The sequence below is a fragment of the Nothobranchius furzeri genome, chromosome 6, assembly GCF_043380555.1.
Source record: "Nothobranchius furzeri strain GRZ-AD chromosome 6, NfurGRZ-RIMD1, whole genome shotgun sequence".
In the NCBI taxonomy this organism is placed as follows: Eukaryota; Metazoa; Chordata; class Actinopteri; order Cyprinodontiformes; family Nothobranchiidae; genus Nothobranchius; species Nothobranchius furzeri.
In genome coordinates this window covers 53,711,414-53,735,800 of record NC_091746.1, presented here as the reverse complement: position 1 = coordinate 53,735,800, position 24,387 = coordinate 53,711,414, and the positions used below count along the sequence as shown (strand labels likewise).

The following is a 24,387-nucleotide window of genomic DNA, read 5'->3' as shown; positions in this document are numbered from 1 at the left end:
GTCGACATGATTATTGAGCTCACCAGGAATAATTGGTATCATTATTGAGTCATTTGCAACCAAAATGCTACTAGTTCCCATTCGCGCCATTTTTTTATGCTCGACAAAAGCAAACGAACTGCTGCCGGATCAGGAGAATTCCTTCACTGGTTACAAAATGCATTTATCTCACTTATCTGAGTCTGGGGAATATGGTAATAGACTAATTTTCCCTTTGGGGTGCAATATCCCTTTAATGAACTGAACTGTATAGGAATCTCCAGAGGATCCAGGCTCAGTATACGCAGCCATCCGCCACGACTCACTGGGAATTGAGAAGACAGAGCAGACACACACATCCACACCACCGACACACACACATCATACCAAGTACGTAATATTTCTATGGCTACATTGTGATTTCTTAACAAATATTCTATTTAGTAAGACATAAACGTTATTGTCCTTATCTTAGTGAATCTATAATTTATTAACCGGTGAACTAGTGGTAGCATGTTCCATGTCAAAGAAAGTAAAAAGTTATTATCAGGAGAGCGAGAATGTTAAGTAGTTAGCAGCAATGTTCAAGCCGTGTCAAACACTTCTGTGTAGGAAATGTTTTATACATATATGTTATATATATCAGGACAGAAAGTTTGTAACAGGGCTTCAAAGAAATTGCAAAAGCCTGGAGATTGAAGACATCAGTGGCGCTCGTGGTCATCGGGCCACTCGGGGCAGTAACCCTCAGACTGGAGGAGCGGCTAAAGCAGATCCCAGGAAAAACATTAGACATCTCAAGGAAACGGCTACACTTGTATTTGGAGTTATGACCCTTGAATTATAGTGTGTTTTATTGTGTGCAGCTCTTGCATAAATTTCCCTTAAATGTGTTTGTAATAATGGGATTTCATTCAACAAAATGCAGAAGGTGAAATGATGACATGTAAAGTATTATATGAAAAATTTCAAGGATTCAAACAAGGATGTCAGTTTTTTAATGATAAGCATAATTATTACCCCATAAAAACTTTTAAACACTATAATATTCAGAAATATGTTGACTGGTGATGTTTGTTCTTTGTGTATCTTTTGGTTCAGAACAAAAAGCAACAGGATTTCTTTAATGTCTTGATGATGTTTGACTTCTCATCCGAGGATCTTTATCATTTCAAAATGAAAAGTGCAGATTATCAAGCATTTAAATAGTAGAGAGTTTCATTAATGCAAGCTTGTTTACTCATCCCTCCCCCTCTCTTCCCTCCTGAGGGTTGTTGGGAACATTGTTGTCCTTTGAGATGTTTTAGTTACATTTTTGCAGGTGTGGACTGTTGTGGCACAGGACATTATAATCTAAGTTTTAGAGTTGAAATCTTAGACCTCCCTCCCTGTTTGCTGTTTTTATTTATCTCTGGAAGAATGGCGTCTCCAAAAAGACATCGGGTTGGTTCCAGGCTAAAAATGTAACCCCTAAAAATGACACAAGAGAGATGCAGTGAGCCTAGAAAACAGAATCAGGACAGGAGAAAAGACTAAAAGCAAATGTGAAATCCTGCTGAATGCTGGAAATAGTTCATGCAACACAGGTGAAACTGGAAAAGTCAGAATATGGTGCAAAAGTTTGTTTGTGTCAGTAATTCAACTCCAAAGGTAAAACTAATATATGAGATGGACTCATTACATGTAATGCCAGATAATTAAAGCCTTTATTTGTTGTAAATGGTGCTGCATCTGCAGTCATGTGGTGTACTGGTCTGTTGTGGTGAAGAGAGAACTGAGCCAGAAGGCAAAGCTCTCGATTAACCAATAGATCTACGTTCTTACCCTCACCTATGGTCATGAGCTTTGTGACCGAAAGAACGAGATTGTGGATATAAGTGGCCGAAATGAGTTTTGCAGGGTGGCTGCATGGGCTCTCCCTTAGATATAGGATGAGAAGCTCGGTCATCCGGGAGGTGCTCGGAGTAGACCCGCTGCAACTCCACATCGAGAGGAGGAGCTAGTTGAGGTGGCTCAGGCATCTGGTTAGGATGCTTCCTGGACACCTCCTTGGTGAGGTTTTTCATGCACATCCAACCGGGAAGAGAACCAATGGAAGACCCTGGAGGGACTATGTTAACGGGACGGTAATGGATGGATGGATGGATGGATGGATTTGTTATGATTGTGATGAATATGGCTTACAGCTTATAAAAACCCAAAATTCTAAATCTCAGACAACTAGAATATTGTGAAAAGATTCAATATTCTAGACTCCAAATTTCACACTTTAATCAGCTAATTTTTCTTCATCTTTTTTAATTTTCCTCATTCTGCTCTTTGTACTTATTCCTCCTTTTCCACAATCCACTGATTTTTTTCTTGCCTATTCATTTTCTCTCTCCCTTTACATTGTTATTTTTTAATCACAATTTTTTTCTCTCATTTTAAACAAAGTTTTTATCATTTTTTAAAATATGTTTTGTACTTTGTTTTTTTTTTTGTTTATGTGAGCGTCTCATGATTTTTATCTTGAGAGGCACTTTATAAAAGATGTTTTCTTTCTTTCTTAATTAATAAATTAACTCAAAACACCAGCAAAGAGTTCCTGAGCCTTTATATGGTCTCACAGTCTAAGCTGAATCACTGAAATAATGGACTTTTGCATCATATTCTCATTTTTCTTGTTTCGCCTGTAGAGAAAGCAAAATTAATTCTGAGAAAGAAAACGTGAAAATGTAAAAATACTGAGCAAAGATGACAGAACAGCCAAATAAAGCACAAGAACTAAGCAAAATGAAATTTATTTTTGTACTTTTGGATTCACAGAGTTTGCAACTACTGCATTACTCTGATATTATGCATCCTTCCATCTTACAGTATAGCTATCACCAACAGATAAAAAGGAAAAACTAAGTAAGTATGTGAGCTGGTATGAATTGTTGGTATGAATGCTGTTCTCCATGATGCCATATTAGGGCTACTAAAAAACACAAGGACCTGGTGTCAAGATAAAACTTGAAATGGCTAGAACAGAGCCATGCTATTTCCAGAGTTAATTCCAATTGTAGAGGAAAAACTGACCGAATTTCTTTGAGAAAAAAATGTAAAAAATGTTAATAAAAAATCTATATCCTATTTTCAATAAATAACCAAAAGCAGGTTATACCAAAACTGCTGGAGGGAGAAACTTCAATGTGAACCTGACTCTGACTCAGAATAATCTACCTAAAGTGCCATCCTACATGACAGATATGTGGCCAGAAAACGCATTTTTCATAAATGAATTAAAATCTCTCATTTTATAAAGCCTTGGTATTTGTACCTTTATGGCAGGCATGTTATTTCAGTATTTTTACACCGTTTGTGTTCATATTTTGCCATTGTTTACTCCTACTACGACTATATCGCGCCTTCACATGGCCCATGGGACAGAAGAAAGCACAAAAAGTGACACAAATTGACACAAAAGTGTAGAAACATTTAAAAGCAATTATAAAACATTTACAAACTTGTAGTTAAAATCCGGGTGGGACCGAACAAATTTGCCTGCCTACCTCCTGCCGGTGAGCTTCGGCCCCAGTATTGAGAAAGCACGACTCCCTAGTGATTTGAGCCTGTGCTTGGGCACTACCAACAGTCCCCGCTCCGCCAACAGAAGGGGCCTCGATGAAATGTAAGGTTGAATCAGGTCTGATAGATATTGCGGAGCCAACTCGTTAAAACATTTAAAAACAAACAACAGAACCTTCAACTACATTCTAAAAGAGACCGGAAGCCAGTGTAGTAACGCTAAGATGGGCGTGATGTGCTCTGAATTCCTGGTATCGGTCAATAACCTGGCCGCCACATTCCGGGCCATCTGAAGTTTCGCCAGGAGGCCTGCTTGATGCTTGTATAAGTCGACTTACAATAGTCCAGCCTGCTGGTGATGAAGGCGTGAATGACCATTTCCAAATGTTTGAGTGAAAGAAATGGCCTCATCCTAGCTATTCTCCTGAGTTTGAGTTTATCAGGCTTCCCTGCATCTTCTCTGTTTCCTCATCAGTGATTTACCATAACACTTTCTTAATGTCTCTCCTGCTCTGCTTGCAGTTACGGGTCTGCAGTGCTATGGCTGCAACATCATCCAGGGCCAGAGGTACGTGGACGTGGGGTGCTCCAACCCTGAGGTCATCACCTGCGCTCACTCACACAAGGGTTTCAAACACCGATTCTGCATCAAGACAGAAAGCAGTGAGTAAACCCTCCATCAGCACAATCTTTACTAATGCACTGAGTCAATATTCTGGAGAGTATTTATAGAGTAGAAGATGATTAAGTTTTGATAAATTCACCCTGGCAAGCCACTGCGCGCCGACATAATCACTTTAATTCAGACTTTCATGTGAATGCTTCTTTTCTGGCAGATGTAAATATTCTATTTCTTTTGCAGAGAGGATAGTTACATAACTTTGATCTTTGCTGAGAAAATTATTATATGTCACTCAATGTCGTGTCAAACGGAAGACATTCAAGGAGGGAGGATGGTGATGATGATGATGGTTGAGCGTGTCCATGGAAGCGTAGACAACCCAGCTGTTTCTCTGCTTGACATGTGGCATTAAAAAGGCTGATGAGGCACCTCTTTCTACCCGCTTAGAAAAACAGCAAGCGCAGACAGGAACGGATCCTTGTGCACAGCAAGACAAGCTCTTAGTCAAAATCTTGTGATGTCTTGGTTGTAAACTGCGTGGCCAGTCAGCCTGCTAATCTTCATGTGACCCTGTTGTATCAAACAGAAGCTGACCAAGTTCCATGGGAGTCTCACTGTTTCAGTCTCCCTTGTCCTCAGATGCAAGACACCCCTTCCCTAACTCTTCCTACACTCCTTATCTGCTCCCAGCTCATGATTAAGTACACTTTCAACAAGAAAAATATGTTAAATGCTGTAATTATGCAACAGTCAGTACAAAACAGATGTTTTTTAATGGTCACGTGGTAATCACAGCTGACAGCAGACTAGTAGCTTTCTGTTACAGTCCTACAATTCAAAAGAAACTATTAAATGCATGTTTTACGGGTCCTTTCATAATCAGTCTGGCTTTTCATGCCAGAGCATCTTTCATAGGGCAAGACTGCTGTGTGTTTAGCGTGGATATGGATTAATGACAATCAGATATTAAACCATCTAGAATTTTGGGATTTACAGGGTTGAAAGTGACAGAAACGCTGTTAGGAACATATCGACACAACGATCGTTGGTAGATGCACATTAAATATTAGAATAGGTACAGAAAAGGGGATGGATTATTTTGTTTTTATCATGACAGCTTGATGAACCTCAGAAATCCAGACGGTCAGTCAGTTAAATGATACATGCACCAAAAAAAAAACATCTGTTGATCAGCATTGGGCCAATTTCTTGTATGAAATACAAAAAAACAGAGTTTTTATCAGTTCTTAGCTGCACCATTGTCAAGCAGCTAAAAATTCCTAAATGTTTCCAAGCCTGTAAACCCACCATCGCATATGAAATTTTTTACAACCTGCATTTATTTAAGAATGTATTGGAACTTTGAAAAGTATGTTCTTATAGTTTATTAATCAATAAGATTTTGCACAACTTTATTAATTATTTAATGTCAGGCTGAAAAAAAGGAAAAGAAAAAATCTATGAGACAAACAAATCAAAGGATTTGAATGTGTTTTCAGTTAAAATCGCTCATTTCTGTACATGTAGCTGCATTTTCCACACTAAGCAGTGTGTACGACCAGTGCAGTAAAGTTTTTATCTCCTCCATTTAAAGGCACATAATGCCCTGCTTGTTAAAAGCTTTCTCTTTCTTGTGTGTTCTCACGCTTTGTAAATAACTACCTCATTATCTGCTTGCAGCATTTGGTGCTTATTGTGCTTTTTTTCATTTTCTTGCTGAGCCAAACACCAGCTCATCACTCCTATTTGACTGACTGACTGTCTCCCACTGATTCTGTCCCTTCAGCGGCCCTGGGTATCGTCCTGACCAGTGGATGTGCTACGTCCAGACACTGCCAGCAACAAGAACTGCCTGGGGTGCGAATCCACTGCTGTGACTCTGACCTGTGTAACAGCACCCCCCTCTGGCATCCAAGCACACTCCACTACATCTGCTCACTGCTCAGCATCCTGCTGCTAAGTATATGGTTGTGAGCTAAAGTGGGACCCTGGAGAAACACGAAGCCATCAGAATCGTCTCATAGCTGCTCGTTTAACTGTTTGGATGAGCGCGTAACGTCTTGTGGTGTTACCGGGGAGCACCTTGAAGTAGGTTCTGTCACATAGATAGTTTGGATCACAGTGGAGGCAAAATAACACTGTGGAGGTGTTTGGGGAAAGAATACATCCACTGTAACGCAACTTCCGATATGGAATTTTACAAAAACAAATTGTGTCCGATGAATACGCAGATTTCAGATTAATAACCCACTTATTTGTGAAGATATACATCATTTTCTCTGTTAAGGAGTTTGGTCTCTTTCACCAGATTCAACAGGTGTTTGGGTCTTGTGAAGTCACAGGATACTTACTTTTCAAAGAGGCCAGCTGCATGTAATTATTCTGCAAAACATTCTTCTGTTAAAGCATGTCATGTAAATCAGTCCATTAAATGTTTCATATTTTTCAAACTGACTTGACTGTTATTGTTCTGACTATAGGGGGAAAGTCTTAGTCTAAAAAAACAATTTGAAGGAGTCACATGTCTACAAATTTGTAGCTGGCATGCATGAAATTATTTACCAAATAATACTCAACAACAATCCTCTCTAAAATGCAAATGCACAGTATATGCTTGAGAAAAGTTGTTTTGAGTGACCAGGAAATGACATTAATTTATGAAAAACAGCAACATTCTTCAAATTTGACTTGACTGAAGAATTTAAAGAGCAAGTCACCCTTATCAGATTCTTACTTAACTCCCACTTCCTGTTTGAAAAATGCAACAAATGCTGTTGCCTAGGGTTGCCTAACAAACACACACACACACACACACACACACACACACACACACACACACAAACTCAAAACGACATTGTGACATCATATGGAACCAGCTAACGTTCTAGGGTACATCTTAGCCAATAGTTATGGCAGAATTCAAACGCAGTGCAGAGTTTTTACCTGACAACAGAACAACACTGACAGTTTTAGGCAGAAAATAAAATTTTAACTAAAATGCACTAAAGTGCTAAACTATTGACTACACGTGTCTGCAGCACGATTAGACACACAATTTATATAGTTTATCAGGAAAATAAAGTTGATTTGGGGGTGACTTGCTCTTTAAAGGACCTGTTTGATCAGATGCATCAAGGTTGGAGTTTATTTGAAGGAGCTGTTCCTTTAACCTGTTAATAATTTCTGACAGGCAATCAAGATGCGTTGAAGAACTCAAAATTGTTAAAAGAGCATTGCAGCTGAATGTCAGAAACCTGTTAGGAAACAACATGACATTCATCAATCATCTGTGGGTGTATATAGTAAAAAAAGGGGTGGCTCCAAACGTGGCACGCAGTAAAAGTATATGTTTAAAAGGTCAAATCGGCACCACTTTTAAACAGTTCCAGTTCACTGCAATGTTTCAAGGTGCAGTGATCAGAAATTTCTACAGACAAAGTCAAAGAAGGGTCCAACAAGACAAAAAAATTTGAATTCCCCTTAAATATGCTCTTTATGAATCGTTTGGTTATAAACTATCATCTGTGATACAGACTACATTAGATCTTTTGTTTATGTTACCAAGTTACAAAAGCCCCACAAAAAGTCTAATAAATGTTTTTTTTCCTTACTAAACAATTTGAGAAAATGTACTCTTAATACATATTGGAAAACATCAAAATTTGTTTTATTTGCATAGAATATACATTTTCTTAATGTGTTGCTTTATTTTATTTTTTGTATTAGTTAGAATCTCCTATTTTAAAGTACACTTATCCACTTATCATACTAAAGGTCTCGTCTGATAGCTACAAATATGCAATTACAGACATTTTTTGTGATTAAAGAGCATGTGAATAATTAAATGTATTCTGTTATTAACCAAACACACATGTGAAAATGGTTGCTTTAAAGAAAATAGTCTTCCCTGTGAGTCCAGATATCCACATACTGCTCCTTTGTCCCCCAGAAGCCCATTGAATAGTGCAGAGGAAACCCTGTACCAAACGGCAGCCATCTTGGAAACACAGATCAGCCAGGAGGAGAACCTGCAAACCTCTTCTGAACAGCTCCAGAAGTCTAAGATAGAAAATTATATTCCTGGTAAGGACATATATCAAGAGATACTTGAACCCACCTTTAAACACTTTCTATATTCAATAAAGATGCAGACATTTAAATGGTCGAACAGCAGGAGCTGTTTGGCTTAAGCTGTTTGGCAAGAGTCAGCTAAGTGTAAAGCTAACGGAGCTTCCCAGCAGAACGCTTGGTTGCTAGCTCTAATAATACAAGCGTTCGCATATTTGTTGGTTGGGAATTATGGTGTAGATGTCACATCGCGTGCGCGTTTTGAATTTACAAGAATGTCCAGCAAGGTGTTTACTGTTCGCTGGCAAATTAGCTTGCTAAAGCTCAGGCTAGCTGTGTTTAGTTTGTTGTGTGGTGGCTTTCGTGGAATAGCGCTGATGCCAAGTTTTTTTTCCGGTTCTTGATACTGTAATGTACATTACATCGACCTTATAACTAATGGTAGTGACGTTAACATTGCACGGTGCTTTTATGGGGTTGTTATCACGCATACGTTGGTGTCTTGGTCATTAGCCGCAGCTAACGCCGATTTAGCTATCAAAATACGCTAAAAAATCAGTGTGAGCGTTTTTCTGATTAAACTATCATGCTAAATGTCTAACTTAGCTTCTGTTTTCCCCCTCCGCTTATAATGTTGATTTCTTTATGGGTGCATTATATTAAATGGGAGAAATGATTCAAAACAGGCTTGTCATCTTGCCGGTTATTGAGCTAACGCTGCTAGTACCAAGCGAGAAGTAACTGGGGGAACATATCATTTCCATTACGTGCACCAGTAACATTGTTTTTGATTATGTATTCTGTTATGCGTTGTTTCTTTTAAGAAAATTAAGATTTTATCATCTCAAGAGCAGCATTGGACATAATATTTAATGCTAATTCTCAGCCAGTAGTGTGTTAGCTTTGGTTTTGCCCTTATAAATGCAAATAAAAAATATTAGAAACAGAATTTACATTTGACGTTTATAGCCCTAACGTGATGCATAATTTCTCTGATGTGTACCTCTGCATTGTGTAAACGTATTTTTTTTTACATCTGCCATCATTCTGATACTTAGTTGTTGTTGTTTTTTTAAATCAGTGTTGTAGAGAGCTGTGATCCCTCAGTAAACGTCTCTTCACATTGTTCTCAGAGTTTAAAGGGAGTCACATGATTTTAACCTTGACCCTGAACGTCACATCAGAAATTTGCCTGAAAATCTTTCGTGACTTACCAGTAGTGTTAGTGGTATCAATTCTCTCCCCAAAATTATCTTTTAAATTTTAAGATTTAGGTTGAGAGGTGCATTGGAGTCTTCAGTTTTCAAATGGCACAGTTAACTATAATCTGCAAAGTGATTTAATAAATGATGCATAGAGTAAGGAGACAAGAGGCTATTTGTTGACACAAATTAAATATGAATTTAAAAAGGATTGCATCTATGAAATGGGTGAGGGTGAATATTTATATTTTTAAAGGACAATAAGTGTTTAGCACCTTTCATCAAACCCCTCAAAATTTTTTATTTGATTTTTTTAACCAATATGGTCCATTACTAAAACGAAGTTTAATGAACTGTGCAGTAATTTATAACAGCGGGCAATCATTTTGGTTCTGACAATAACTGTTTATAAACCTAAACATTGCAAAATTTACAACAATTCATAAGAAAATATCTTATGTTTCAGTTTTATTTGATTTCTGGGAATCTTTCAAAGCCCTCAAGGTTCCCAAGTTTTGTAACCACAGGAGTTTTAGAAGTTTTCTCCTGCTTACATTAAAGGTGCAGTGTGTAAGAATATAGTGAGAATTTTACAGTGAGAAAATCCCAAAAGTCTATTGTTTCAGTCATTTTGGAAGGAAGGTTATACTATACTGAAACATATTTCATATCCAGCTGGCAGAGGGGATTGTCAGTTTTTCTCCTTTCAAAACAAAGGGAGGAGGGACGTTACTACTGTTTACCATCAGTGAGTGTGGGGTTGCCGTGTCTCCTGCGAGCTAATACTGCAGCAGACAACTGTAAGTTGACGACGGCCGGCAAAAAGCTCCAGAGTTGTTTAAAGTGGTTTTGCAGTAACCAAATTTTACCATGTGATGTCGTTTTTACTTCATTTCTACATAATGCCACTTTTAACCTTCAGACTAGTGTCATTAAAAATACAAATTCAGTTCAAGTTCAGTTTGACAAGTTGGAACATCTCCATTTCTGCTTGCTGCATTCAGCCCTTTCAGTGCAGATGGGTGAAAACAATAGTTTAATATTGTTAGAAACTGTATATAAGTCTGACTGAATCCTTTTTAATGAGTAATCACTATTGGGGAGTGGTAATGCTGTGGTACTGTTTCTCTGGAATGAGATTCAGCATGTTGAGGAATAATAGGAATTGCTGAGGCGGCAGTCTGGTCACATGGACTTGACTTGCCTACTTCTAGATGGATTCTTATTCTGGGACCTCATGCCTAGCTTTTAACTCCTGCTCCTGTGGTTGTGTGGCTTCTGATATCACGGTCCATCTACATGTTTTCTGATTGTTTGTACTAATCTAGCCAGTCTAACTTGGCTGTGATGCAGGCATTGATTTTACTGATTAAGTAAATGCTTTAAGGCAGTTGAACAAGCACCAAGAGAACATCAATGTGCTGAATAGAAGACCTTTTTCATTAACTACTTGCTCATTTCTCTCCAGTAGCACCTCAATAGGATTATATGTAGCTTTCATCATTAAACACAGTCTCTAAATAGCTTTGAAGTCAGGAAATGAATAAATGTAGTGAACTATTTAATAGGGCTGTAGCGAAGCCTCGACGAAGTCGACGGCTCGATTCTAAAAATTTGTCGACGTCAGATCCGGAAGTCGACGCACCGCGCCCACTTGTTGCATCCCCAGGAGTTTGTAAATAGAGGAGGAATCTGCCTGTTTTTCCTGTAGTTCGCCCTCTTCTCCGCCTTCACTAACATCTCCGCCAAATACCGAAGACCCGGAACAACGTCCGTCCACTACTAGATTATTTTCCTGTTTTGCCCCTTCGTCTCCCGGCAACGGACAACAACTTCCGGGGTCAGACGCGCTGCTTCGTGTCTATTGCAGATGTAGAAAATCACCGGGAGCGTTTCTCCCTTCATAAAGGAGCTTCTTTCAGACATGAGGAGAGCTGTTTTGGTGGTAGCAGTCTCTCCTCCGTGCTGGTCTGTTTGCTGCTGGGTGTTTTTGGTTTATTTAAACTTGGTAACTTGAACTTAATGTTGGTAAAGCTACTGTTAGCATCTTCGCTAACAGCTTCTTGCGTTGGGATAAGCTGTTACGTTTTGGTTTAGAGTTCATCTTTTTTTGTGGTGTAGATCTCCCTTTTTATTACATTTAGAGTGTTGTGGGTTTTCGGTTTAGTGTAAAATATCACCTGAGTTTGGTTTAACCCGTAAGACCACTCGCCTCACGCACATAAGTGACCAAAACAAAGCAGCATGGAGACACTCCATCTTCTACCACCTCTCAGGCAGCAGCCTGCACTCCCAAGTTCTACACGTCACCAGAACATAACCAACCGCAACACAATAAAAGCAGTGTCATACAAAATGGAAGGCCTGTAGTGTTTATTCTCTTACAGTAAGAATTTATCAATTTTTTTGAGGAATTTATTTGAGATTTTCTGGTTTTTGTTAATTGTGCAATAGAAAAATAATCATTAGATTAATTTTCTAAATAGTCATTAGAATAGTCGACTATTCGATAAAATAATCGTCAGAATAATCGTTTTAAAAATAATCGTTTACCCCCAGCCCTACTATTTAAATGCTAAGATTTAACAGCAGCAGGCAGATTTGTTTTTATTTAAATAAAGAATCATCCCTAAAAACGCTGGTATCTTTTTAAATCCTGGATGCTTTATGTCTGACTCTCACTAATGTAAGTAAATTATATAAATATTTAAGAAGCAGTTATATTTCTGGAGTTTTTAGCTACTGAATTTGAGTAATTTAGAATTCTAGTTAGTTAATGAGTCTAAATCAAACGCGCTGAATTCGGCCCATTTAGTATTCAGTCCTTGATGGGGTGGAGGATGATGATGATCATCATCGTCTGCTTTTTGTTTCTTAAAAATAAAATGGTCAACCCATAAAACCTTTAGGTTAACGTGTATAATTGAACCCTGTGATGTTGATCTCTTAGATTATTTATTCAGAAATGTTTGCCAGTTCAAAAGGACATATTTTTATATAAATAAACTTTTACTTACTTACTTACTTACATCCAGATCGGTGCAGGAATGTTTGTTTTTGACAGGAAGTGATGTTATTTTGTGGTAAACCAACAGACTTGTCCATGTATGTGTTGTCAACAGAGTGAACTGGAATACATCACTGTGTCTCAGATAGGTGTCAGTTATTTATACTTCCCTCGTGCTGAAGGTGTTCCTGTGTAAATGCAGGGCAACGCAAAAAGTAACAACTAGTGTTACTGTGCAGTTATCAGGAGTCAAAAAGAGTCCACATAATCTCCCTTTTTTCAGGTCCACAAAAGATTAGAATCTGTTTTAGTTGCTTAATGTTTTGGTGTCTGATTATTAGTGCTTATGCTTTAGTCAGGATATAGTTAACTTGTTTTTAAAATGAAAGGCTTTTAATTCTACTCACTGCTTTTGCTAATAATTTATGAACCCAGGTTTAAACACAGGCCTGTTTTTTTTTTAATTCTCTTCCAGAGCCACGATGGCCACTGCACCATATAACTACTCCTACATTTTCAAATACATCATAATCGGTGAGTAATCAGTCCTTTCCTGTCACGTCTCTTGTGAAAACACTAGAAGTGACTCATCTTGATTCCTCTTTGGGAGAAGTTTGCATGTTTGGCATAAATTTTCCCTTCAGAAAAAAGTCAGAGGAACAACATTATGGAGTAGATGCATCTGGTCTCAAATTTCTGTTTCTCTCATTGTGTGTTGCCTTTTTATTTATTTTAGAGAGCATTCTCTATGGACAACATATATTTTTTGTTTTTTACTTCTGTACACAAACATAAAATTGGGCAATTGGATGAATTTGTAGACCATCAGTTGTAGTCCGAGCCCTTCTCCAATGTTTTTTTACGAGCAATATTTTTAATGCCTATGAATTTGCCTTTCCATGTACATATAAAAAAGTATACATCATTAAAAATTAAGGATTCTTGTGATTCCAATGATGGCAATCAGGGATACAATCATAACTGTAGACACGGTAAACGCTTTTGTCAAACCACTCAAATTCTAAATGTCATCATTGACAGCGCAGTCTTCTTGAAGAAAAACAGTCTTGTTACATCCACAAGGGTCCAGTTAATATTCCTCAATAAGAGTACACAAGTATTACTTCCAAAATCCAACCTAATATATTGCTGAAAACTTTCTGGATTTCCTTCAGGTGTTTCTTTCACACAACATTTTCACCATAACCTCCATTAGCCCCGTTAGCTTCATACTTGTGAATAACAGGACATCTTACCTTATCCAACAGGTGAAGGGTCAACCCCTCTGCTGAAGCAAAATCTTCATGTATTCACTGATAGGTCAGATGTACCGCCCTCTATTCTCATGTGGGTAGCTTGAACCAATTACAGCACAGTCAACTGGTGACTGATGCATCAAATAGCCAAAGAAATTCAGAAAACAGTCTCTCACATCAGGACCCCTTGTGATTAAGGAAGTATTTAGATTGGTGGGTCATTGTGTGTGTCAGACCCATGAAACATTTAAATGTCAGTTTATCACCCACAATTTTTGGTGAATATTGTTTGGGAAAATCGTATATATCGCCAAACCTTATTCACATTCGCATATTGTGCATAATCTCTGAAAACTCACAACTTTCGGCAGGGCAACTTTATTTGTATAACACTTTTCATACACAGAGGCAATTCAATGTGCTTTCCAGGAGCAACAACAGCAAAATCAAGGTGACAGCATATTTAACTACACAAATAAATTTTGATCAAATTAAGTACACTAATTTCATTCAGATTTAAGAATCGGATAAAAGGCCATGTTAAAGGGTAAGCAGTTATAGTGCAGAAGGTGTAGCATAAAAACACTAATTCATAGACTAATTTAGGTAGTTTATTTTGCTAAAAACTAGGGATGCTCCGATCGTGTGATTGGAAATCGGGGCCAATCGTTATTTTGAATGTATCGAATCAAGTAGAAAGGTCAGATTTATCCATATAAAACAACAAACATTACTTTTTTAATTCATTCGAGCTCCATTGGTAAAAGCCCGGCCACCAGGCACTCGCCAACGTGCCCCAGCTCCAGGCCTGGCTCCAGAGGGGGGCCCTGGTGACCCACGTCCGGGTGAGGGAACACCGTTTCCATTTGTATTATCCAAACGAACCCTGCTCAGTTCACTGCATCAATACTGAAAAGCCAGCTGACGTGAATAAAATATGTTGGGGAAACAATAAATTGCCTACGAAGAGCAAAAATGCCAAGCTAGCAGTATATTTATCACCCTGGATGAGTGTCTGTGGTTGTAAACGTCAGGTTTTTGCAGTCTCCTTGAATCCTGGTATGATCTGCTTCTCTTCCTAACTTTACAGACGCAGCAGCACTACAGGTGTTGTGTAGAAAAGAGTCACCCTGCTGCTGACCGTCATGTGCCGTGCCATCCCACTCACTATAAACAGCCACACACTGAGTAAACAACTAGAAATATTAGTGACAAGGCCACTCTTACTTTTACTCTTAATATTAATAGGTTTCTTATTAATGTACTTCCTAAATGAGTGATGTTTTATGGCAGATAAACTAAAGAAATGACAAATATCGAAAAAAATAAACACGTTACTTATTTAAAAATACTTAAAGGACAGCCCTAGTGTGTTCTCCTTTTTTCCTTAACACCTTTCTGAAGTATCATAGCGGGACTCTTGTGTCAGCAGATTCTTAAAATCAAATGGCTTTGAATCGGATCAGGAGCAAAAAAGTCATCGGATCTTTCCTGTGAAAAACTGATTGAGAGGATTATGTAGGTTTGAAAGGTATCCTGATATAAGAGATGTAGCGAACCTCGAAATTCTTCTTGCTGAATTACAACTTTGTCAAAACATAATCAAATAATTTTTTTTTTCTCAGCATTAACACATCCAACACTACTTGCTAATTATTTGTGTGCACATGCATGTACCATAATGAACGTTATGAGTTATTTCTGGACATGAAATGTTTAGTGAGTTTTGAATGTGACCGAGGAGTCGCTGCAACGTCTCAGCACGACCAGCCCGTCTGTTTGCTTGGCTGACCCCGTCTGTCTGTCCGTCTCTCTCTACCCAGGGGACATGGGTGTAGGAAAGTCCTGTTTGCTTCACCAGTTCACAGAAAAGAAATGTGAGTGTCACCTTTTTTTGCCTAACTTTTATGTACATGTGTGCATGCTTCAGTGTGTGTAAGGTTTCCAGATTTCACTGGAGTGCTCAAATCACTTTAGATTTTTTCCAAGTTGTTTTTTTAACTTCAGCGGAAATCCGTATCAAAGGAGATGAGTGTGAACTCACAGTGAGTCTCTTCTCCTGTGTATGAGCCAGCTGCAGCCTCCCATTGCCATTCAGCTGGGTTATGCCTGGTGCTGCTATTAATGAGCCAGATGCTGTGCTGCTCGTTCACGGGTGCATGATCACATCCTGCCCGTATCCACACACACTGGAGGGATGTAGAGGATGTTTTCAGAGAAATCTGACACTTTTTTGGTTGTTTATACTTTGAGTTTACACATTTCTATGATTCTAAATATTTTAATAATTATTGATGCAGCTGGATTAAAAAAATGACCTGGATTGCCACACTGAACTTAACTTTTAAGAGTAGGTAGAATTAACAATAGCATTTATTGCCATTTAAAGTGAAGATGTGTAATTTTTATTGTTAATCTCTGCAAATATCCATCAAAATGTTGTAGAAAATGAATTAAATGATGCCCAGTTGTTGAAAAATATTGTAAGCTCCATGACATATAAGTATAAAAACCGGGTCTAAAATACATGGGTGCAGGTCTAAGTCTGTGTCCGATGCCATATTAGACGCCATGTTTTACGCGAACCGGCTTGGGCTGCACATTTCTAAACTAGCGACAGTCACTGAGATGTGGTTTTAAACTACTCTGAAATGTATGTACATTGCGCAGCATAAATGAGTAAACTCTGCTGCATTTGTCAGAAAACCTTTAGTTTCCTTTCAGAATCAACATTTTCTATGAGATACCAAACTACAAAATACTCCCACAAATGTGGGCCATTGGTCTCAAACAAGATTTGTTAATTTTCACACACAAAAAGTAATTTTCCTAACAAATCCATTCAAGCCCATGTTGCATAAATGAGTACACCCTATTTATAGTCTTAGGAGAAAAGCCTAAAGGGGCATTATGGAAGTTTGTCAGCCAAAACATGTATAGAAATAAATTTCTTCTTCATACATTCTCCTGCAATCCCCTGGTCCTGTAGAATGAGCCCTGGCATTTTTACTGTGATTGCCTGTTTTTCTGTAAAATCACAGAAAAAGAGAGCTGCTCGGGTCGAGCAGGCTGCTTCATGCGCGTTCACGCTCAGGCATAGCCCGTAGCATTTGTTATCAGTAGCTTTAGCAGCAGAGAGAGAGATAGTATATATGTCGATGGTGCCATCTCAGTGACTTTGTTGCTGTTCCTAACGCCTAGTGACAAAGCTAGCTACATTTCTCAGGACCCTTAGCTACTTTCTGTAGAACTTTTTGCTAGATATTTCCTGCAAATTAGTAACAAAATAGCCATTTTCGCTCCGAACCGTTCTTTGGTTTGACGTTGTTTCAGGCGTCATCAAGGATATAAAAGTTACAGATGCTATGAATGTTACTGGCGCTTTAGCTCACCTTGTAAGATGTCCGACTCTCATGCAGAAGACCCGGGTTCGATTCTGGATGTGAACATGGTTCATTTAGAGTTTCTTTTTTACATTAATGGTGTATTTTTTGACAGTAAGATGCCCAAATTTTTATTTGAGACTCGCCGAACGGCATTGAATTCACAGATAAAAAAGATGTGGGTTCAACTTTCATTTTGGAACAATTTTTCAAGCAAGGGAAGGGAATGATCTGAGCATGCAGGAGGACGGACCCATCATAAACCTTTGTCGGCTGTGCTGAAGAGAAAGGTACAGAACCAAATAATTTATTAATTAGCTGCGCATTCTCCTGTCCTCCGGGACACACACACACTCACAAGGGACTGTCTCAGAGCAGCCTATTTGCTTGCATTTTTGAAGCTGACGGGGGGGTGTCAGCTTCACAGAGCTTCTCAGCTATTATTTTCGTTAAGGAGTGTGCATGTACAGCATGCTCGCCTCGTGCACGAGCCTACTATTGAAGCTGCCATTACGCTTTTGGCCTGAGGGGGCAATCGCGAGCACAAAAATTCAAAAGTCCGTAAAGTCCCTTTAAGACTACACCATTCAAATGAACAGGCAGTCAACCACAGGTGAGTCTAATGATTCATTTAAGAGGTGTCCAGCAGACAGGTGACTATAAAAGGGCGTTAATAAAGAAAAGCCCTTCCCATTTCATGCTGTCAGCAGTGGCTCCACATGGAAGATAAATGTCACTAAGTCTGAGAAAGGAAATCATTTCTTTACACATAAAAGGTGAGGGCTACAAGATCAGCAAAGCTTTACACATCAGTCAGACTACTGTAGTAAAAGTGATCCAAAAATGTAAGAAAGGTGGAAGTGCAACATCTTACAGAGATGTCCAGGCCATCCACGGAAGTTAACATCTTGACAGGAGCATCTTCTGATGAGATGGGTTGAAGAAAATCACCATGCAAGTTCACTGCAGTTAGCTAAAGCAGTAGAAAGCCAAACTGGAGCGACCGTTTCTGTGACACCGTACGGCACACCCTGCAGAGGAATAGCATGCATGGGCATCGTCCACGAAGGAAAACTCTCCTAAAGCCCATGCACAAAAAAACACGCCTAGGATTTGCTAGGGCCCATGCTGGAAGAGATGAAGACTGCTGGGACTCTAGACTCTAAAATGATGAGACAAAGATCACTGTTTTTAGAACTAATAGTTTCAAAACTGCATGGCGTCGTAAAGGATTTCAAAGAGAAATGCATGGTGCCTACAGTGAAGCATGGTATTGGCGGTGTCCTTGTGTGGGCTGCATGCGTTTCTGCTGGTGGGGAGCTGCAGCTCAACCCTAACCCTGTTCATCAACAATGTACTGCTCTATACTGAAGAAGATGCTGCCATCATTCCGTGCTCTTGGTCATTGTGCACTTTTCCAACACGACAATGATCCAAAACACACATCTAAAGCTACTGTTGCATCTCTGAAGAAGAACAGGGTGAAGGTGATTGAACGGACATGTATGTTTCCTGATCTGAACCCAATCCAACACCTGTGGGGAATTCTGAAGCAGCAAGTTGATCCTCACTCTCCCTCCAGCATCCAGGCTCTAAAAGAGGTTATTCTTGAAGAATGGATAAAGATAGATGATGCAATATGTCACCAATATGCTGTCCTTGGAAATCACGGTGGTCATACAAAATACTAGATGTAGTTTTGTTGTGGGGTATATTCATTGTTGCTCAACCAATTTTAGTAAAACAGAACATTTTGTGATCTTAGTTATATTATTAACCTTTAATTGGAGTTAAACAAGTGTTCAATAAACCCAGCCTTGTGAACATTCTGGAAATGGTTCTTTAGTTCTTTGAACTGCTGATTAAATGAATACCTTTTAAAGGGGGCGTGCTCATTTATGCTGAGCACTGTATTACTGCTCCCTAGCACCAGGAAACTACATACTGTAACTTCAGAGCTAAGACTGAGATTACTTTAGCTGGCTTTTCTCTCCACAGTTATGGCAGACTGTCCTCACACAATTGGGGTGGAGTTTGGAACGAGGATAATCGAGGTGAGCGGGCAGAAGATCAAGCTGCAGATTTGGGACACAGCAGGACAGGAGCGCTTCAGGGCCGTCACCCGCTCCTACTATCGTGGAGCTGCAGGAGCACTTATGGTCTACGACATCACTAGGTAAGACGAGTCCTGCATCAATCTTTCATAAACTACACGCTCGCTATCTAGAATCTTTTGCAAATAGCCATCTGATGCAGACGAGTTTTTCTAAAGCTTCATAAACAAACATAACTCAGACTGCTGGAAACTCTAGAAGCTATTGCCATTGGTTACCATATTTTCCGGAGTATAAGTCGCACCAGCCATAAAATGTATAATGAAGAAGAAAAAAACATATATAAGTCATTCTGGACTATAAGTCGCATTTTGGGGGAAATTTTATTATTTTTCTTACAAAATCTGAGACCAAGCATTTCATACTGCAAGACAAGTGCCGGTAACAATAACAGAATAAACAACGCGGGCGCAGCATCGCACCACGGTCTCCAGCAGAGGACGGTGGTGTTTCAAACCCTCCCAGTGGGCAGGAGGGAGAGCTCATTCCTGAGCCGGAGGCACCCGGCCCGCAGCACCCCGCCACAGGCTGCAGCAGGTGATGGCGGTGTTTGAAACCCTCCCAGCGGGACAGGGAAGCTCATTCCTGGTTAGGAGCCGGCCCGCAGCAGCACGGTATACATAATTTGGTATATAAGTCACTTTGGTATGTAAGTCACAGGACCAGCCGGACTATGAAAAAAAGTGCGACTTGTAGTCTGGAAAATACGGTATGTACTGTTTTGTTGCTGGTATTACTGGCAATTCTTCTATTTGGTTTAACTGTTTAGCTTCACATGGAAGCTGTGATCGCACAGATCTTTGCAGTGTTTCCTGTCGTTTGTCAAAACATATTTCAGTCCAATAAAGAAAGTGTGTTGGATGTAATCAGTGATTACAGAGAAGAAAAAATGAATTACAAAGATCCACATTAGATTTCAGAACCAGTATGGTAGCTGCTTGTGCTCTTCTTGGTTCACATGGTGGTTCTCATCAGGACAACAGAGATGATCTGGCTTTGGAGGTCACTGGTGTTGTTTCCGACAGGAAGATGACAGCAGGAGTTTGTTCTCATAGTAACATCTGCCCCTGTTGTTTCCCACATAGGAGAAGCACTTACAACCACCTCAGCAGCTGGCTGACGGATGCCAGAAACCTCACCAACCCCAATACCGTAAGCATACAGATACAATTCATTCCCACTTTAGACGTTCAGCATCTTGTTTCCATGTCTCAAACCTGCATGACTGCACTTCTTTTAAATGTATATTTTCTTTTTCTTATGTATTTCTTTCATTCTGTCCCTTAATAGATTCTTTTCAGACTTACTGTTTTTCCTCAGTTCTATTAAAAGCCACGCAGATCTAGCCTAGTGAACTAGACCAAATTCTTGCTTTGCAAAGTTTGGTCTAGGAACACTTGATTGGAACCTCCGCAGCCCCAGCAGCATTCTGGCTGGCCAATCACAGCTCTCTAGAGGGGTTTCAAACACATATAGAGCTGTGGTTGGTCCATAATGGTGGGCCAATCACAGCGCTCTATACACTTTGTGGGCTAATCAGGGCCCTTTATTCGTCTGGTGGGCGGGATGATGCAACAGAGTGGAACAAGATGGCGATGGCTAATTTGAAATGGCTTTTACATCAATTTTGGGCCATTTGGACTTGGGATTTATTAGATTCAGGAGCAGATAGATGTGTTTAAGTTCATCGTCCAGTAGCGTGCAGCGTCATTTGAAAGACAACAGTAGAACCCGTCCCATAGGGCTGCTCAATTAATCGAATTTTAATCACGATTACGATCTGAGTTTTGAACGATTATAAAAAACAAAACAAGCCGATTATTTGCTCCTCCCGCTTGCGCTGCCCTGAGTTGCAAATGAAGCGCTCCTCCCAGTGTTGCCAACTTAGTGACTTTGACGCTATTTCTAGCAGCTTTTCAGACCCCCTTCTTGACTTTTTAAATCTTAAAAGTACCTAGCGAACACCTCAGAAACATCTCTGGTAACCCTTAGCTACTTTCTGGATAATTGTCGTCGACATTTCCTGCAGGTTAGCTAAACACTCCGCCTGTGCTCCCGACCGTTCTTCAGGACATTAGGAAAGGGAATGATGTAGTGATGTGTCAGTCGCTAAAGACAGCTCTCGGAGCCGGCTCCCTGTTGGAGTAACCAGAGTGAGTGACACACACGTCGCACCTGCGGACTCCCGAGCCACTAAAAACGGCTAAATGTGCGCGTGCGGCGTGCTAAACACACGTGCAGCTTGCCACTGATTGCTGTGAGACCGGGTTTGGGGGGGGGGGGGGGGGGTGCAGCTGTGGTTGGGACAATTATTACTTGTGGACTTGTAAATAAATAGTTTATAAATAAGGTAGAAATAAGTTCCTCACGCTGATAAATAATAACTAATCTCTCTGAGGACATGGTGCTAGTGCACGCTCCTACAGCACCTTGACACGACTAAATAAATGTTATTCAACATTTTGTGAACATCAATTTATTTGTTATAAATGCCACTGTATAATTCTTGCTGTCAGTTTTTGCAAGATATTGGTATTTGGGTCTGTACTGGTTAGACTTAAATGAGTTAAACCAAGGTCTATAGCCCTTGGGTCATAAACTATGAGCTATAAGTATATTGGTCTTTTTATACTGGGAATCAGGAGTTATTTTAGTGATCATCTTGTTTCTTGTTTATTTTTGCCCTGATTGTGCCCTGAGCAGTTTTATGACTGAATAAAAATAAAAAATAAAAATCTACATTAATTGAAAAATCGTCTTAAATAATCGAGATCTCAATTTCAGTCACCATAATCGTGATTATTATTTTTGCCATAATCGAGCAGCCCTACCGTCCCACGACTGAGAGCCGTCAATGGAGCGTTGCCAGACAGCTTGCCAGGCTAACACAGACCCTGTCTATAACTTAAATAGATTTTCGTGGTAGACATGATTAAATCATCCTGCTTTCCATCAGTGTGCAGCAGGCCACTTCATTAAAGTTTTTTCTATTTTATCTTATTTTTTTTACGTTCCTGATTTTAAACCCAATCATCCGTTTTTACCATTTTAGTTCAGCCACCATTATCATTAACATATCATGATCATTAACATCATTCAAATAACAAAGACTTCAGTCATTTAAAAGAAAAGTCAGCTAAACCCCCACAGATCTGCATCTATAAGTTCAGATTGCCGCTATATTAAACAAACGTTTTCTGGCTCTTAAGAAAAGATGCAAAAGATGGTGAAGTTTAATGGCTGCAGGTTGTTTTACAGTAATCCTGGTTGAGTTACAGCTACTCCAGTTCATTCTAGAGGCACAGTAACAATTTAGCTGCCCGTCGGTCTGTGTCCATGTTTATGTCGATAAGCAGCTGTCTTATATTACATCAGGGTTCATCATCTGGTGTTGGATCCTTCCAGACACACTCTGCCTTTCCAGGTGATCGTCTCACTCCTCTGCTTCCTGTTTCCGTACCAACAGGTGATCATTCTCATAGGAAACAAGGCAGACTTGGAAGCCCAGAGAGACGTCACGTATGAGGAGGCAAAGCAGTTTGCAGAGGAGAACGGTGAGTCTCACATCTGCTGAACAGATGTTTCCACATGTTTTAACAAAAGCTTTTTATTTTTTTGATACAGTAACTTGAAGTAGGAGATATGAGAGAAAATAATTTTCCTGAGCCAGTATGTGCAAAATGACCCTTTACAGGGTAAATGGAAGGCCGCCCAGCCCCTATGGCCTGTGTGTGTAAGCTTGAGGGATGTTTAAATGATTCAGTCACTGTCTGTGTTCATCAGGTTTGTTGTTCCTGGAGGCCAGTGCAAAAACGTAAGTGGAAAAAAAAAACTTCTGAACAATTCTTTTCTTACGTTCTTTAATTTTTGCCACATCGCTTACTATTAAATGTTTTATCTTTGCAGAGGTGAAAACGTCGAGGATGCGTTCCTTGAAGCTGCTAAAAAAATTTACCAGAATATCCAAGATGGCAGCCTGGACCTGAACGCTGCGGAGTCAGGGGTCCAGCACAAGCCATCAGCGCCACAAGGTGGTCGGCTAACCAGCGAACCACAGCCCCAGAGGGAAGGTTGCGGCTGCTAATGACCAAGCAAAAGGCCGCTGTGCCCTCTTCTTCTCCTATCTGTTCTGCCTGCCCTCTCTTCAAACAACTCCTTCATTCATTCCGAGACCTTCTTTCGTTCATCCTTCACTGCACCAGGAGCTGCATGAGAGGGCGGAGTTGACAGTGGAAAGGAAGAGCGGTGGGGAATCTCGACTGAGCTGGACAGCGTGGACTACATCTCCTCCTCCCTGTCTCAACCCTCTTAAGACTTTCAGTGTATTCTGTCTCATAACTGTCCTCCCTCTCTCACTCAGTCCCCTCTCCCCTCATCAGTAGTATCATAGATAAGCACCATGAATTACGCTGGTCACTGACACTTTAGATAGATGTATTGTTCAAACAATAACAAAGCAAGACTGTTTTTTATGTTTGGTTTTATAGCTACATATGAAATGTAAATACTGCATCAAGTTTCATCCACCACATGTCCTTTTTTTGTATAAATCTAAATTATAATCCCAAACTCCTCTCTATCATGATTCCATCGTTTTAGGAAGAAATGCAGATGAGATATTGTGTGTGAGGGCAGAAGGTAATGACGTGACACACAGCCACGCGGGTTCAGGCTCTTCACCGTGTGTCCAAGAATGTAGTAGTGAGCTCTTTTTTCCAGCAGGATCTGAACCTGCTAGTGGCTTTTAATTCTGTTTTTTGCTGCTTGGCACAAAAGTAAATATCCTTTGTGAGAAGTGATGAACTCAGGTAATCCCATCCAGATGTTAGGAATGACTCGTTAAACACCGCCTGGGTGATTCCTGAGTCCCTGCTGAGGCGTTGGAGTTTTGGTCTGTGTGTTACAAAGATGGATGGATGAATGGTTATTTAGACAGTTAAAATGTCACTTTAACGAAAATGAAATCTGGTTTCATTTGCATCTGTGTGCTTAGCACCAGCTCTTCTGCATGGATCACCCCACCCCCGATCATATCAACATGTTTGTACCAGCATCTCTGTCATCGTTTGTTGCCTTATTATGAATACATTAGTCTTTGTTTTGATGTACTTGCTCTTCACTGTTGTTGAGATTACCCTAATTGGATAAAAAGTTGCTCTTAACCCTCTCAGGTTCAAAATAAGTTTTGATAAAAGGACGAACAA

General features: G+C 39.7%; 2 protein-coding genes across 2 annotated transcripts in view; both read left to right on the top strand.

Moving 5' to 3' along the window:
* LOC129164413 (uncharacterized) overlaps window positions 1-6,606 on the top strand; it is a 9,723-nt gene extending 3,117 nt beyond the window's left edge. Inside the window, exons 2-3 of the mRNA XM_054744352.2 lie at window positions 4,054-4,194; window positions 5,940-6,606. Coding sequence (XP_054600327.1) covers window positions 4,054-4,194; window positions 5,940-6,127 — 329 coding nt within the window. The 3' untranslated portion in view covers window positions 6,128-6,606. The remainder of the gene's footprint in view (window positions 1-4,053; window positions 4,195-5,939) is intronic.
* Window positions 6,607-8,115: 1,509 nt separating this feature from the next.
* rab14l (RAB14, member RAS oncogene family, like) lies at window positions 8,116-23,472 on the top strand. Its single transcript, XM_015942245.3, has 8 exons — window positions 8,116-8,236; window positions 12,906-12,964; window positions 15,510-15,563; window positions 19,068-19,245; window positions 20,269-20,335; window positions 22,650-22,737; window positions 22,967-22,997; window positions 23,090-23,472. The coding sequence occupies exons 2-8, from the start codon at window positions 12,913-12,915 to the stop codon at window positions 23,265-23,267; spliced, it is 648 nt and encodes a 215-aa protein (XP_015797731.1). The 5' UTR covers window positions 8,116-8,236; window positions 12,906-12,912; the 3' UTR covers window positions 23,268-23,472.
* Window positions 23,473-24,387: the final 915 nt, after the last annotated feature.

Excerpts from the sequence above, each read along its gene's own strand:
- rab14l (XM_015942245.3), top strand. The coding sequence starts at position 12,913 with ATGGCCACTGCACCATATAACTACTCCTACATTTTCAAATACATCATA. Across the intron at positions 15,564-19,067 it reads CCAGTTCACAGAAAAGAAAT|TTATGGCAGACTGTCCTCAC; the intron begins GTGAGTGTCACC and ends TTCTCTCCACAG. Across the intron at positions 19,246-20,268 it reads ATGGTCTACGACATCACTAG|GAGAAGCACTTACAACCACC; the intron begins GTAAGACGAGTC and ends TTTCCCACATAG.